The following is a 14,064-nucleotide window of genomic DNA, read 5'->3' as shown; positions in this document are numbered from 1 at the left end:
AATCAATTGATGCGTTACAAAGCAGTACAATGCATTCCACTTCTAAACCATTTCTCTTATAAGTAAACGTGAGTTTTTTTAGATTAAGAAGTTGTTTTCATAGCCACTTTTTTTTAATGCATTGCTAAACATGATTTATCATGGATGTATAAAGGAATTGAAAAGACAATTGTGTGGTTAGGAGGATTCATTGTTACGGGCATGACCATATAATATCCCGTGGTGAGAATTTACCGTAGTATTATGTACACGTGGATAAGTGTGAGGGTTAAATGAGAGTGTAAAGAAGGGGAGGATTACTTTTAATCCTCGGGATTGAGACAACCCATTAGGCCAAGTGTGGACTTGCCTGGGGACCTTGGGTATCGTTATAAATAAGTCGCCTAACTACCCTCATTTCATCATCTTTTGACTATGTCGAGACTCTATTCTTGTGGTGGGTCAACTCTTGTAGCGAGCGCGCTAGCACCAGGTACAACTCGACGCCACGGCGGTGGTATGGGACGCCGATCGAGGCTCGAGTCCGTCTCGATCCCTTCACTCGGGGGTGGGCGGGTGGATCGACAGCCTTCTTTCTCTCTCTCCTTTCTATCTATCTATCTATCATTCTTTTATCCTTGTCATATGCTTACATTAGGGCATATCTCTAATATTCATGGTTGCACATGGAATTGAAAAATATATGATAGTCATAGGTATGGCCCATGGGTATGTCATGGGTGGGATATGTGATGGGTCATGGAAGGGCACAAGACAGTCTTAAATGGTTCATGCATTTAGTCATGGAGGTAAATCCTTAACAATGTTGGACAAGATCTTGTAAATGTACAAAAATGCTCGTGTCTCAAATTAAGAAACTCTCATGTCACACACTCATCAAATGAATATATCCCATGACCCATACTTATGGGCCAAATTGAAGGAATTGAGGTTGGTTAGTGAAACAAAGTCACTTATTCCTCAATGAGCCACTATTACAGTCATACACCATCTCTTTCCTTTACATTATAAATTATAATTATTTATAAAATTTCCACACAAAATATTCAACTTTTGGTTGTAACAAATATACAAATGCCATAATTTGTCTACATGTTCGAAATTGTCATGCACAACAAAGATTTTTACTGTCGACAACACAATATGAAAAGCATAGGTAGTTTCCAACAAAGGCATGCTTATAAAGACGAGGTTATCTCGTTGAATATAAAATTTAGTAACATTACGGCAAGGTGTAGTAAGAAATCTTGTGGTTTGCTTTTCTTTAAGGTTTTGAGGTTGACATCTCGATTAATGAGTTCGACGTTTTCATTATTTAAGAATACGCTTTACAATTTTACTTTCATGTCATGCACATACATACATACTTTCTCACAAACACAATGAGCTATCATTCTAAGTAGAAATAATGAAATGCCTTTATAACATTGATGTTGTTTCTTCCACATTGCACAACACAGGAGTGAAAATGATAATGATACCCTTTAAAATAAATAACTAGTGAAGTGTTAACTTACATTAATTATGGGGAAATTTCAATTATGCAAGACACATTCTAGAACTTCTATAGTTCAAAGCACTGAGGTATTACAATATTAGGTAAAGAGCCAATTATAGTCATATATCATCCTTGGGCTTCCATTATGGTTGCGGATTTATTCACCATACATTTTGAAAGTGGCTCGTGACAACCGTAAAGAATCGGGTGTGATTCTGTGCAGCAGAAGTGATCTGTGTGTGTGTGTGTGAGAGAGAGAGAGAGAGGGAGAGAGAGATCACAAGGTATACAAAAAATCAAGAAAATTGTATTAACAAGGTGCAAGATGAACCAACCATTACGAAGGAGGAGGAGAATGTGCTTATATAATCACCTTCTTTCTACGTTCTTTTACTACCACCACCTCTTGAGAAAGAGGTGGAGACTTAACTACCTACTAAATATGTGTCATAGGAATTAACTTCTATGACACATTAGTTATGATACAGGTAGGATGTTCATACACTTGGGTATTATACCTAAGGTGTGTTCCCACACTACGGAAGTTGAGTTTGAGTCTCAACAACAACTAATGTTAGACTTTACAATCATTTTTTATTTTCTTGACTTTTCTTTGATGAGTGGATGGAAATAATCAATACAAACACATTATGGTCATTCTTGCTCATGGCACGTGCCTAATCTAGCTTAGTTAAGCGGTGAAATCACGATTCGACTCTGTTGAAAAGTGTTATCTCCATTCTCTCATTGGTAAAGTTTTTATGCTCTAATTTTCTCTCTACTGAGGAATGTATATGTGGATGCATGAGCAACAAAAACCTTCTGGCTTTCTTGCCTATGGCACATGTCTAGTTTAGAAAAATGTTATGTCAAGGTTAAGGTGTTTAAAAGTGTCATTCAAATGCTAACCTTTACAATTCATAGTGTTTTTTTTACTACCAATCTATCAACAAAATGAGCAACATAAACCTTTCGAAGTTATCTTTGTTGACACATGTTTGGTTAAGCCGCAGAGCCACAACTAGAGGCATTTCCAAAAGGCGCTGCTCAATATTGGTCCAAATCCCAATCATGATTTCTGTTATCTCTTCATGCCATGATTTTCGACACACACACACACCATCCCACCCCTACCAGCCAATGGAAACTATCCAACCCCTACCAACCAATGGAAATTGTCAGTAATGTGAGCAACTGAAGACGTCTCGACTTTTTCCAGCTCTGGATGGATGCATGGCGAGTCAAGGTTATGCAGATCGATTGTGAAGCGAAGCTTGGAAAGGAATCTCATCCTTGAAAAGCTTGTTACCCTGTGATGTTTTCACTTATTATATCAAACAATCTACGACCCACAGACAGAATCATGAGTCGGAAAGGTTGGATTTTTGTTGTGATGGATGGATGGGTTGTGTTGTGTCCGGACAGATGTAAAAAGCAGCCCAAAAGAAAGGAAGGAAGGTCTCCTTCAAAGCCATGGCTTCTCCTCCGTGTGTATGCTTTTTTTGTTTTGTTTTGTTTTGTTTTGTTTACATCTCTCTTCTCCTGGCTCAGAGCTTGGAGAAGAGAAACGCAGGACCCGCTTCTTTGCCGGTCGACGTATCAGGTAATCATCACCTCCTCTATATGCATGCATTTTTGTCTCTAAATTTATGTTCTGCGTTTATGTAGCATGCCTCTTTTTTTTTTTTCCCTAGAAGTGTTTAGGGTTTCTCTTTTGTTTGTCTTACCTCTCAGAATTTAATGCCACTTACTTGTGAAAGTAATTTTTATATGTTCATGTGTGGGAATTTCCATTTAAAGCTCTGTTTCTGTATGTGTCTAACTGAAACTTCTATAGTTTTGTTTTCCTTTTCAAAGGTCTAGTAATACTTTACAAATACCGAAAATTTCATATGAATTTTAGGTATTAAAGTAAAGGGACAAAGTTTCACATGAAATTCGGGAAAGACTAAGCTTTTAATTCTCGATGTTTTTATGCTTACAAAGAGTATATGTTATTTCCTCTAGAATTCATACAACTGATTTATTTCTGGGGCAAAGTGAAGTCCCATTTTCTTGAAATTTTCCTTTCAAACGCTCTGTTATTGTTATTTCCTTCAGGTTATACTATTGGATCCCTTTTATGAATGGAAAACCCACTATTTTATATGTTTCAGATTCGACCAAGCACTGAAAAGCCCTCCTTCATAATTTGCAAATGCCAGAAGAGTTGAAGAATGAATGCACTAGTTATCCCACTTGTGTTTCTAATGATTTCTCGAAGTATTTTCTCATGCAAAAATTTAGGAGGCGGAAGCGGGGCATGATTCATCGGTAACTGCAAGAAGAAGAGGAAGAAGGAGCGTTTACTAAAAGTTTCCTCTATTTATTTTCCAAGAAGAATTAAACGTTCTCTTTTGAAATACCATTTTGTGGCGCGGTCACACATAAAAAAGGCAGGTTTTTTTGTATGTGCTGTGGTGGTGGTTTATACACATGGGAAAGCTTTCTCTTCCACCTGGATTTAGGTTTCATCCGACTGATGAAGAACTTGTGAGTTACTACTTGAAAAGAAAGGTCGGGGGACGCAAAATAGAATTCGATGCCATTGGAGATGTCGATTTATACAAGTTTGAGCCTTGGGATTTACCTGGTATGTGAATAATTCATGTATGATATGTATGGTTCTCAACCTAGGTTATGTATGATTCTGAACATGGATGTTGTACATTATTTTGAATAGCAGTCCTTTGTATTAAAAACAGATATATTGATTATTGGTTAGCAAATTAGAATGTAAAATTTATGTATAATAAAGTTCATAGTTGCTGAGCACAGATTATGAATTTACTGATTCCAACTGTAAATTATGTATAATGAAGCTAGATCGAAGTTAGGATTTGGAACACAGGTTATGTATGATAGAACTTCAAGCTCCCAATCCTCAAAATAGATGATTCTTGATAAAGCTTGAAGTTACCAATTCTGGATATAGGTAGCGTACAATGAAGCTCCAGGTTACCACTTGTGAACATATGTGTGATAAAGCTCGAAGTATGATTGATTCTGTGTGTAGGCCATGTTAGATCAATCATGAAGATCCTGATTCTGGATATAGGTAGCATACGATGAAGCTCCAAGTTACCACTTGTGAACATATGTGTGATAATGCTCAAACTATGATCGATTCTGTGTGTAGGCCATGTTAGATCATTCTTAAGATCCTGATTCTGGATATAGGTAGCGTACGATGAAGCTCCAAGTTACCACTTGTGAACATATGTATGATAAAGCTCGAAGTACGATTGATTCTGTGTGTAGGCCATGTTAGATCAATTTTGAAGATCCTGATTCTCAACTATAAATTTTCAGTGTACATAAAGCACCAAGTTGCCATTGATTCTGGATACGGGCAATGCATTTTAATCTTGAAGATTCTCTGAACAATAGATTTTTTAACATGTTAAGACATGACATTGCTGATTCTAAGTGTAAATTATGCATGATAATGCCCAAAATTACCACCAATTCTGAACATAGATCACATTTAGTAAGCTTTAAGTTTTGATTGAGTTTACGATAAAACTCAAAATGACTGGTTTTTAGTATAAATTATGTATGCTAAAGCTCAAGGTTCGGCGAAATTGAAAAATGGGTTATATGATAAAGGCCAAAATTACCACCAATGCTGAACATGGGATTATGTATGATATAGGTCATTGAAGTTACTGATTCTTAAGAAGATTTTGTACATGGTCACCGAATCTGAACATAGATTACATAGTGGAAAACCCATTGAAGTTCCATATAATGAGCATAGAATGGTTTTGAACAGTTAATCTTTCTTTTTGTTTGTTTTTCAGATATGTCACGGCTTCAAACGAAGGACTTGGAGTGGTATTTCTTTTGTCCCAGGGATAGAAAGTACCCAAATGGCTCAAGGACAAACAGAGCCACAGAAAATGGGTATTGGAAAGCAACAGGTAAAGATAGGTTAGTGTCCTCGCGCTGTAAGAGTGTAGGGATGAAGAAGACACTGGTCTATTACAAAGGTAGAGCACCTAAAGGGGAAAGAAGTAATTGGGTCATGCATGAATATAGGCTTGATGACTTGGAACATGAAAAAGGCGATGCGTCAAAGGTATTTTCTTTACCTGTCTTGCTTCTAGTGTTTTTAAAGTATTGTATTCTTATCTGTTTTAATAAATTGTAGTGTCATTTCATGGTATCCTCTTTCATTCACATCCAGATGACATTTTAATTTTAGTTTTTTATCAGGCTAAATCAATGTCCTTTTCTTTCTCATATGGATGAGATATCAGTTCACTTACTCTCCTCTCTGTAGAGATGTTAATATAATCTTTTGTTCTTTATTTCTTCCTTTTGTAGAATGCTTTTGTGTTATGTCGAATATACCAGAAGAGTGGGGCTGGGCCAAAGAATGGCGAGCAGTATGGTGCACCTGTTGAAGAAGAAGAGGAGCAAGAAGAAGAAGATTGCGAAACCTTGCCTACAACAGGGGATGATGATTTTGGTGTGTTTAGAGCATATTTAGGTACTAGTTCTGGTTGTGAAACGGCATCACAGCATACAGAACATCTTCAATGCAATTCTAAAACAGATATTACGAGTGCATTGAAAGATGGAGAGAGGAAAATAGTAGTTCAGTCAGTGAATAAAGAACATTTAAATGCAGATCAGATGAAGGTTTGTACCTCCCTTTTAGAACTTTAATGATTACATATATCCTGCATTGTTACTCTTTTATGAAAATTTTGATCCAATCTTCTGGTGTTGATTGGTTAACTATAGTGCATTTTAGTGGCCTTATATGTACTTGATCGATTTTTTGTATGGGTAACGATCTATACCAGTTAGTCTCTGTTGCATTTCCTTAACTTTTGCATCAAATCCATTCAGCCTTATGATACATGATATTAATGATGATTGTTTTATTTTAGTGCAATTTAGTGCCTTGCTCTATTGTTTTAATGTTTCATGATGTTTGAGAGCTATTCTGGATTTTGCGTTACCTTCTCTTACATGAAAATTCAACTTAATCTTATGTTATATGATATTAGCAATAATTGTTTTTATGTTTACCAATGTTTTGATATCTATTTCGGGTTTTGGTTTGCCTTTAACTCATTTATGAAATTTTCATTCAATCTTCTGGTATTGATGACATGAATTATTTTATTCCTAGTGCAGTTTAGTGTTGAAATGCTTGCGGTGATCCAAGAACAAGTGGACCTTAAACATCTGACACTGAATACACAAACCTACGATGAAAACGTGGTTGAGTTGATGATAGATTCCTTTCTCTCTCCGCCTGAAGGAGAGGAGGAAATACTGCAAGAGATTCAAGAACTCGTTGGTACGTTAGGTGAAGGTGTTCAACAACAAACTGGAGAATGCTTAACCTCAGATCCAGAAAGCCATTATCCAGCAGTGCCGAGCTTACCTGTAGATGGAGACTTTCTGGAGCTGAGTGATCTGTTTCCATCATTTTTGGATTCAAGTATTAACAGCAGTATATATGAGCTGAATCAAGATATGTGGGAAGACACCCCTGGTTGTAGTACCTTAGTTTTTTGCAATGATAATGGATTCCAACAAACAAGTTCTGGTGGTGGTGGTGGATATGATCAAGCCAAGTCTGAGGTTTTCTATGCCAATACTTAATTTTTAAGAATGATAGCATGTCTTTATGTTTTTACTATGTTTTGAAGCAAATCTTTATTTTTTTGTAGATCAACTCATCTGGAGAAAATGCCCTTCTAAGTTCTGGTAAGGGCAGCGTGATCTTTAAGACATTTTTCTGCCCTTACAAAAAACCTGATATTGGACTCTTTTTCTTGTTGATTAGGCCTTTACTACTATGATGCTTATACTGCTAATGCATTAGATGATGATGCTCAAACATATAAGAATGTCGAGGGCAATATTCATGATGAGCATGATTATTTGGATGCATTTTCGTCTTTTTCGGACTTGCCAAACATCCATACCCTGGCTGAAAACGAAAGCTTGAGTAATAAGACAAAGAGCGAGATACCACTGGAAACTAGAGCATTTGCAGACGACAAAGACTCCTTTGCTCCTAAACATATGGGGGGTTTTGATACCTCGGAAGGGTCAAAAGGTTTCATTGGTGCTCCTGTGTCTTCTCAAGAGGAATTCCTTATAGATTCTACTAAAGGGCCGAAGAATGAAACAACTACGAAAGATAGAGAGGATAAGGGTGGTTCAAAGGTTATTAGTATTATACTTAATTGTTTGGAGTCACTTCCCATATTACCCGCCTCAGCTGCAGACATGTCTTCATCAAAGTTGTCAGTGTCAGTTGGGTCAATAAGTGTTATGGCTAGCACAGTGGATGTAAGAGCAGTTACTGTAAAATGTGCTTGTGTGAACAAGTCTAACAGCAATAAGAAAGTTTCTTCATGTGTTGTTCCTTGTTCCTTCCCAACACACAATGGATCTTCTTTCCAATCTCTCTCCGAAAGAGAGAGCTCGAAGGTGAAGTCCCCAGAAGCTATAGGTATATTTTCAATTGCGTTTTTTGGTGTTGTCTGGCTCTTGTTTTGGTTTCTTGTAGCCGGTGGCTTCTGGAAGCTCTTTGGGGGTGTTTACCGATTCTATCTAAGCATATGACACCGAAGATGGCGATTTTTTATTTTCATTCTAAGCATATGACAAAGCTAACCAGCAACGGATGGTGGTATTTCATTTGTATATAAAAATGCGAGCAACTCTTCCAATGGCCCATTCCACAACGGGCAAATGACTTCTTTTAATGGTTTTTGAAGTTCAGTTATGCAGGGTTATCTTTGATGACATGGACGATGTTTGCAGCGTTAGCAAATCATTCTATGTCTATTCTAACTTTATTACCTATTAAATATTTGTTAAAATCACTCGTGAGTCTAATTTGAAAACTAAATAGGCTTTTCAAGTTTGTTTTTTATACATGCTAATGGGTTTGCAGGGTAAATGTTTTCCTTCACTTGCCCAATGAAGAATTTTAACATTTATAAGTCTTAGTTTGGTATGCCATATGCGGACGAAATCCACATATCTAACAATTCAATCGAGGTGCTTCAATGTTTAATTGCTCATTAAACAAGTTTTTGTTTATAATATGCATCTCAGTATGGGAGGTAGAAAAAACTGATTGATTGCTTATTTTTTGTATGATAAATGGGTTCTTGTCGATCGTACATTTTAGTGTTTAATGTATAAACAATGATATTGTTTGCATAAAAAGCACAGGGTAACATTTTGATTGAAATAAGTTGATGGTGTGCTTTACTGGGGAGATATATGATGAGTATGGTGTTGATGGGTGAGCAATAAGACAAATCAAGGTAGATATAAGCGCATAGAAAGTTTTCAACTTAACACACATTTTGGGATTCCTAGCTTGATCTTGTTAATCTAATTAATCTATCTTTATTTAAATTGAATGTTGCCAGAAGCTTAGCTTAACTTTCTTGTTATTTTATCTTATTTAGCTCAAGTACTTTTCCGTAGGGATTGCCAGTTACTATGGGGACCTGGTGCAGTCTAAAATGTGAGTCGTCGATTGTGCAAGTTGGCAAGAGGGAAGAGGAAGTTTAAGTCTTCCATGGGCTGCCTAAATGGTATGGCTCTTGCATTCTTGCTAGTATCAAGCACATGATGTGTTCAAGAGGGGCAACCAAACACTTAAATGAAGGTAGGATATCTTGTGGACCTAGTCTAAAATGTGAGTTGTTGATTGTGCAAGTTGGAAAGTGGGAAGTGGGAGATCAAGTCTTCCATGAGCTGCCTAAATGGTATGTGGCCCTTACATTCTTGCAAGTATGAAGCGTCAAGAGGAGCAGTTAAACACTTAAATGAAGGTAAGACCTTCACCATGATAATCACTGATATAGAAGTGAGAGTGGAGGATAGGTGGCAAGAGGTGCTCATACTATTTCATTAGGGACATGTAAGGCATTGTCGTTATCATGTTTGTAACACCCTCTGTTTGGAGACATGACTTACCATAGGGGGTAAGGCCATGATTATAAGTGATTTAACCTATGCTTCCACATTTAATTAATTATTTAGTTATAGAGTTACACAAGAACTCAAGTTTAACAATACACTCTTATTGATTAAGAGGAAAACCAACCGTTCTGAAGTACAAGAACTGGGGCTTAAATACTCAAGGTAGAAACTTAAAGTTTGAGTCATGGCTTAAAATGAAGGTTAAGGCTTCAGATGGATTAGAATATATTAGAATAGATGTTTTATTGCCATGTTCCTTGGGTGATGGTGTCATGATCTACCTCAATACCTAACTTATGCGAGCAAGTTTGAAGAAGTGTAAGGGCTCTTTGAGAGCCAAGGCTCAAGAGGGTAGTAAAAGGAGGTTAGATATTATTTGGCACCCTTTGCTTGTATTGGGGCCAATTTGCGATATAATATTCTCAATTTGGCATTTTATCCTTAGTGCTTTTAGTTACATATTCTTGATAATCACATACTTCATAACATCACATGAGAGCTCTAATAGTTCTTCTACTCTTGATCTTTTAAACCACTTCATAATATCAAACACGTACCAAGATGAGAGGATTTTGCTTTTATTTGTTTTTTGTATCGTGCATCGGGATCTTTTGCAAACCCCATGTCTAATATCGTATGGCAGATACTGGTCGTATGGCGGGTATTAAGGGAAGCAGAAGCTTTCATTGAAAGGTAGAGAATTGATGGGTTAATGAGACTTGCTAAGCTATTCGGGATGAAAGTTTCGAGGGAGTTCAACCCACTCGACGTGTCATGATATCAGAGCCTGATAAAACTAAACCTATTTTGCCAATTTGGGATTGGGTATATTTGTAATATACTTGTATATTCTTTGTCTGGCTAGCACATCTTTGGGCGGAGGACATGTTTCTAATAGCATACAAAGGGAGGATGTTGTGGATTTAGCTCACAAATGTATGCATAAGAACAAGTTTTGAAATTTCTAAGACTTCCCACTTAGTTCCACTCAATAAAGCAACATGTTGATCAACATAACAATGAGTAATATCAACCTCATTTCCAATCCTAGTTTCTGAATTGGTTATATTGATGCCCAAACATATGATTAGTCCAACCTCCTTGATGTCAAGACTCATAGCATGTCATCCACATATCTGTCGTTGAGACATTGATGCTAAGATATTTGAGGTTGCACCATTTGTATGTAAAATTGGGTAGTTTCTCGGTTGTATTGCCTTTGGGATGCCATTATTTTTGTTTTTTTAACATTAACAGTTAGCTCATAGATTTGTTGATAGAATGCTCGCAATATAATAATTGTTGCTATCCTCCAAATTATAAGGGAATAACACATCCTCAACATATTAGAGGATAGCCTTGCTTGATTCCCATGTTACTCATGAAGTACTTTGAGAAACCATGATCCACTTTCAATTGGGATCTAGATTGCTCCAACAATAGTGGTTTTCAACTGTACCACAATTCCACACTTTGGTCTCCATCATATTCTTTTGAAAGCTCACTTCTTGATATAATGTCAAAAGCTTGCTTGAACTCCACAACCCAACAAAATACCTTGAGGTTGACATTCTTCAATAATTACTCTTCATGTAACCAAATGATCGACATTTGAATGTTTTGGTCTAAAGCCTGCTTGATTACATGCTCATTGTGATGATGTTGAACCCATAAGCTAAACTTTTGCTCCATGTTAGTGCTGTATGACTTGGCCATAGCCAAGCTAATCATGAGAGTTCAATACCAAAGTTTTGTCTATTCTATTATGGATTTGTTTAATTCCATTGATGACCCAATCTTTCTAAAGAACCCTTGCCTGATAGCTTAATATATGATAGTTTTTATGCATTGATGAGTTTGTGGTTTTTGTTGATTTTGAGAGCTTTGCTGTCATTAAAGTTTACATCAACAACTTTGCCACTAGATATCTTTTTTTCCCCTCTATTAACATCTTCAATCAACACACATGCATTATGAAGTTCCATATGCAAATTCATATGCATTACCCCATCATGCATATAAAGCTTAAGTACATATGGTTCCATCTCTTTATCGATCATGTCTTCCTTTTTGCCCTTAAGTTGTGTTATGCTTATTTATGCATGCATGTGAAAGGAAGTTTGAACATTTATGACCTTCCTTTCTTGTAGTTGACAATGGTGCCTCTTCTTTCTCCACACCATTCTTCAATATCGGTACAACGTTAAGACCTTTTTGTTTTGTAACTTTAGTGAGCTTGAACAATTTGAGATGAGCCTTGCATTCTTCATTGAACCAAGCATTGCTCGAAAAACTAAGCATTTAGAATCCATCTGCACATGCATTGAAATATGGATACCTACCGTTAGAATGACATCCTTCAATTGTTTCCAATTTATTTTCACATCTTGATTAAAGGAGAGGTTTATGAGATGGTTGTCAACCTCAGTTGCATATGAATTATCTCTTTTTGAGCAAGGTCACCTTATATACCCACTTTTCCTTTTTCTACTCTAATACATTAATCAATGGTGTGTGCATATACGAGAGACAAAATTTATTGTTTTCTTTAGAGGTCAAATATGACCTATGAGACAAAAAATATAGTGTTTTCATGTATTGCATGTGAAAGTAAGTAGTGGTCCAAGAACTTTATGAATGAATATCACAATTGTGCGCATTGTGACTGTGAGAGAAATTCGTGCAAGGGTCAGGTTAATGGCATAGTCAAATGTGATCAAAGTTATTGTATAAACCAAATGCAATGCTTAGATTCCTGAACTTGTTTAGGGCAAAGTGTGCACAACCGACTACTCTCATCACTTGTGCTCCAATGCTTGGCCTCACATTGTAGTGAGTGTGAGCTAAGTCGTATGGAAACAATGGTTTGCATGGTAGACAATGGGATGGGCTTTAACAAGTATGGATGTGTATGGTGTAACAAAGAACATGTTTTTGTAGTTAGGTGTACCGTGTAACCATAGAACGTAATATTCGTGTTCGTGCAAGCATTCAAACGTTTGAAAAGGGAAAAATGTGTATTCCTTTTTTCATTGTTTTCATAACAAATTCGGTCATCCTAGTGGTAAGGAGACATGCTATTGTTGTCTACATCTTGGTTTTGAGTCCCAATATTCTCATCTGTCTCTTGTTTAGTTCCGTAGCAAAAATTTATGTTAGATTTTTTCCTAACATTCCTTTTTGTTAGAAGTAAGCTTAGCCTATTGGTAAGTTGCCATGATATTGTTGCTTGTGTCTTGAGTTCAATTCTCAACTTTATCATATCCTTGTGTCTTGAGTTCTATTCCCAACTTTCTCATATCCTCTTGTTAGTGTCGTGGCAAAATTTTATGCTAGTGTCATGTTCCTTTTTTTCCTTTTTCTTTCTTTCTTTGTTATTAGAAATTAGCTCACCCTAGTGGTAAGTTGTTATTCTACTATTGCCTATGTTATGTTTTCTTCATATATTCTCGAATATCTGTTTTATGAGTTTTTGATCATTTCTTTTTTCTTCTTTTTCTTTCTTTCTTTGTTATTAGAAATTAGCTCACCCTAGTGGTAAGTTGTTATGCTACTACTGCCTGTGTCATGTTTTCTTCATATTCTCGAATGTACATTTTATGAGTTTTTAAACGTTTGATTATAATTTATAATGACATATTTTGATAATTGATTCAATCTCTATAGTTCATACTCCTTTTTTTGTAAACTTCTAAAGTGAGGATGACAGAGATGTCTTGATTCTTAAGAAGCATCCCAAAAGTATGCATGTGATACAATGCAAATATTGCAACCATACTTATGTTGGTGGTTCACAATGGATTAGAGTCCACTCATTGGGATTGAGAGTGAATCAATATATAATATAAACCATAGTCAATCCAATCCAGCTTTGAGATGATGTATCGTGTAACATATGTAGTATGGTGTGAGCCTCCACATTTTTCCATGTCATGATACATTGGTGTTGCGAAAAGGCCTCATTTCTAGAGGAATCGATTGATGCATCATGAAACAAGTGTGTTGCATCCCATCTCCCAAACCATATATTCTATACCTCGCATTCAACTAGAGCAATTTTTTTTGCTTTTACGTGTCTATTGGAGGGTTTTGCTCGCTTCCCATGTTATCCTAGGAAGTCAACATGAGGGGTTTATTTAAACCCTAAGCATGTATTCAACAAACCCCTCTTCAATGGCTATGATCTCAATGGCAAGTGATGTTGTCTCAAGGATGGTGTATGATGGTTGTTTCTTGACTTGAAGAAACTTTGTAAGAAAAAGCTTTTTCGAAATTTCCAAACTCTTTCTAGTTAGACGTAGAGATGCTAGTGCCCCATTTAGAAGCACCGATGTTACCAAAGCATCGAAAAAAGGTATTGCTTGAGGGCCCAACATTTCTATCATTTCATGTGCGCACAAATGCGTAATGTAAGGTCCCTTTCCTACCTCTAAGAGGTGAGCAACACATTTAATCCATCCATCATTTGAGGGATTTTCAAGGTCAAGGTATAAAAGCTCTCCACACTTTCAAGTAGCTCATCATTGCATATAATGCATAAATATCGAGGG

At 36.5% G+C, this 14,064-nt stretch overlaps 1 protein-coding gene across 1 annotated transcript; it reads left to right on the top strand.

The window, feature by feature from the left end:
• The first annotated feature begins 3,006 nt into the window (after positions 1 to 3,006).
• LOC147867530 (uncharacterized) lies at positions 3,007 to 8,397 on the top strand. The gene is made up of 7 exons (XM_087315316.1): positions 3,007 to 3,101; positions 3,655 to 4,130; positions 5,341 to 5,618; positions 5,867 to 6,184; positions 6,689 to 7,141; positions 7,231 to 7,267; positions 7,347 to 8,397. Exons 2-7 carry the CDS (start codon positions 3,974 to 3,976, stop codon positions 8,132 to 8,134), a joined length of 2,031 nt encoding a protein of 676 aa, XP_087171442.1. The 5' UTR covers positions 3,007 to 3,101; positions 3,655 to 3,973; the 3' UTR covers positions 8,135 to 8,397.
• The last annotated feature ends 5,667 nt before the right edge of the window (positions 8,398 to 14,064 follow it).

Source organism: Azolla caroliniana, unplaced genomic scaffold, assembly GCF_043228905.1.
Source record: "Azolla caroliniana isolate FFs.n. ecotype wild unplaced genomic scaffold, voAzoCaro1.0.p SCAF_2, whole genome shotgun sequence".
Taxonomy (NCBI): Eukaryota; Viridiplantae; Streptophyta; class Polypodiopsida; order Salviniales; family Salviniaceae; genus Azolla; species Azolla caroliniana.
The sequence above is the reverse complement of the archived record's forward strand: the minus strand, read 5'-3'. Positions and strand labels throughout refer to the sequence as shown.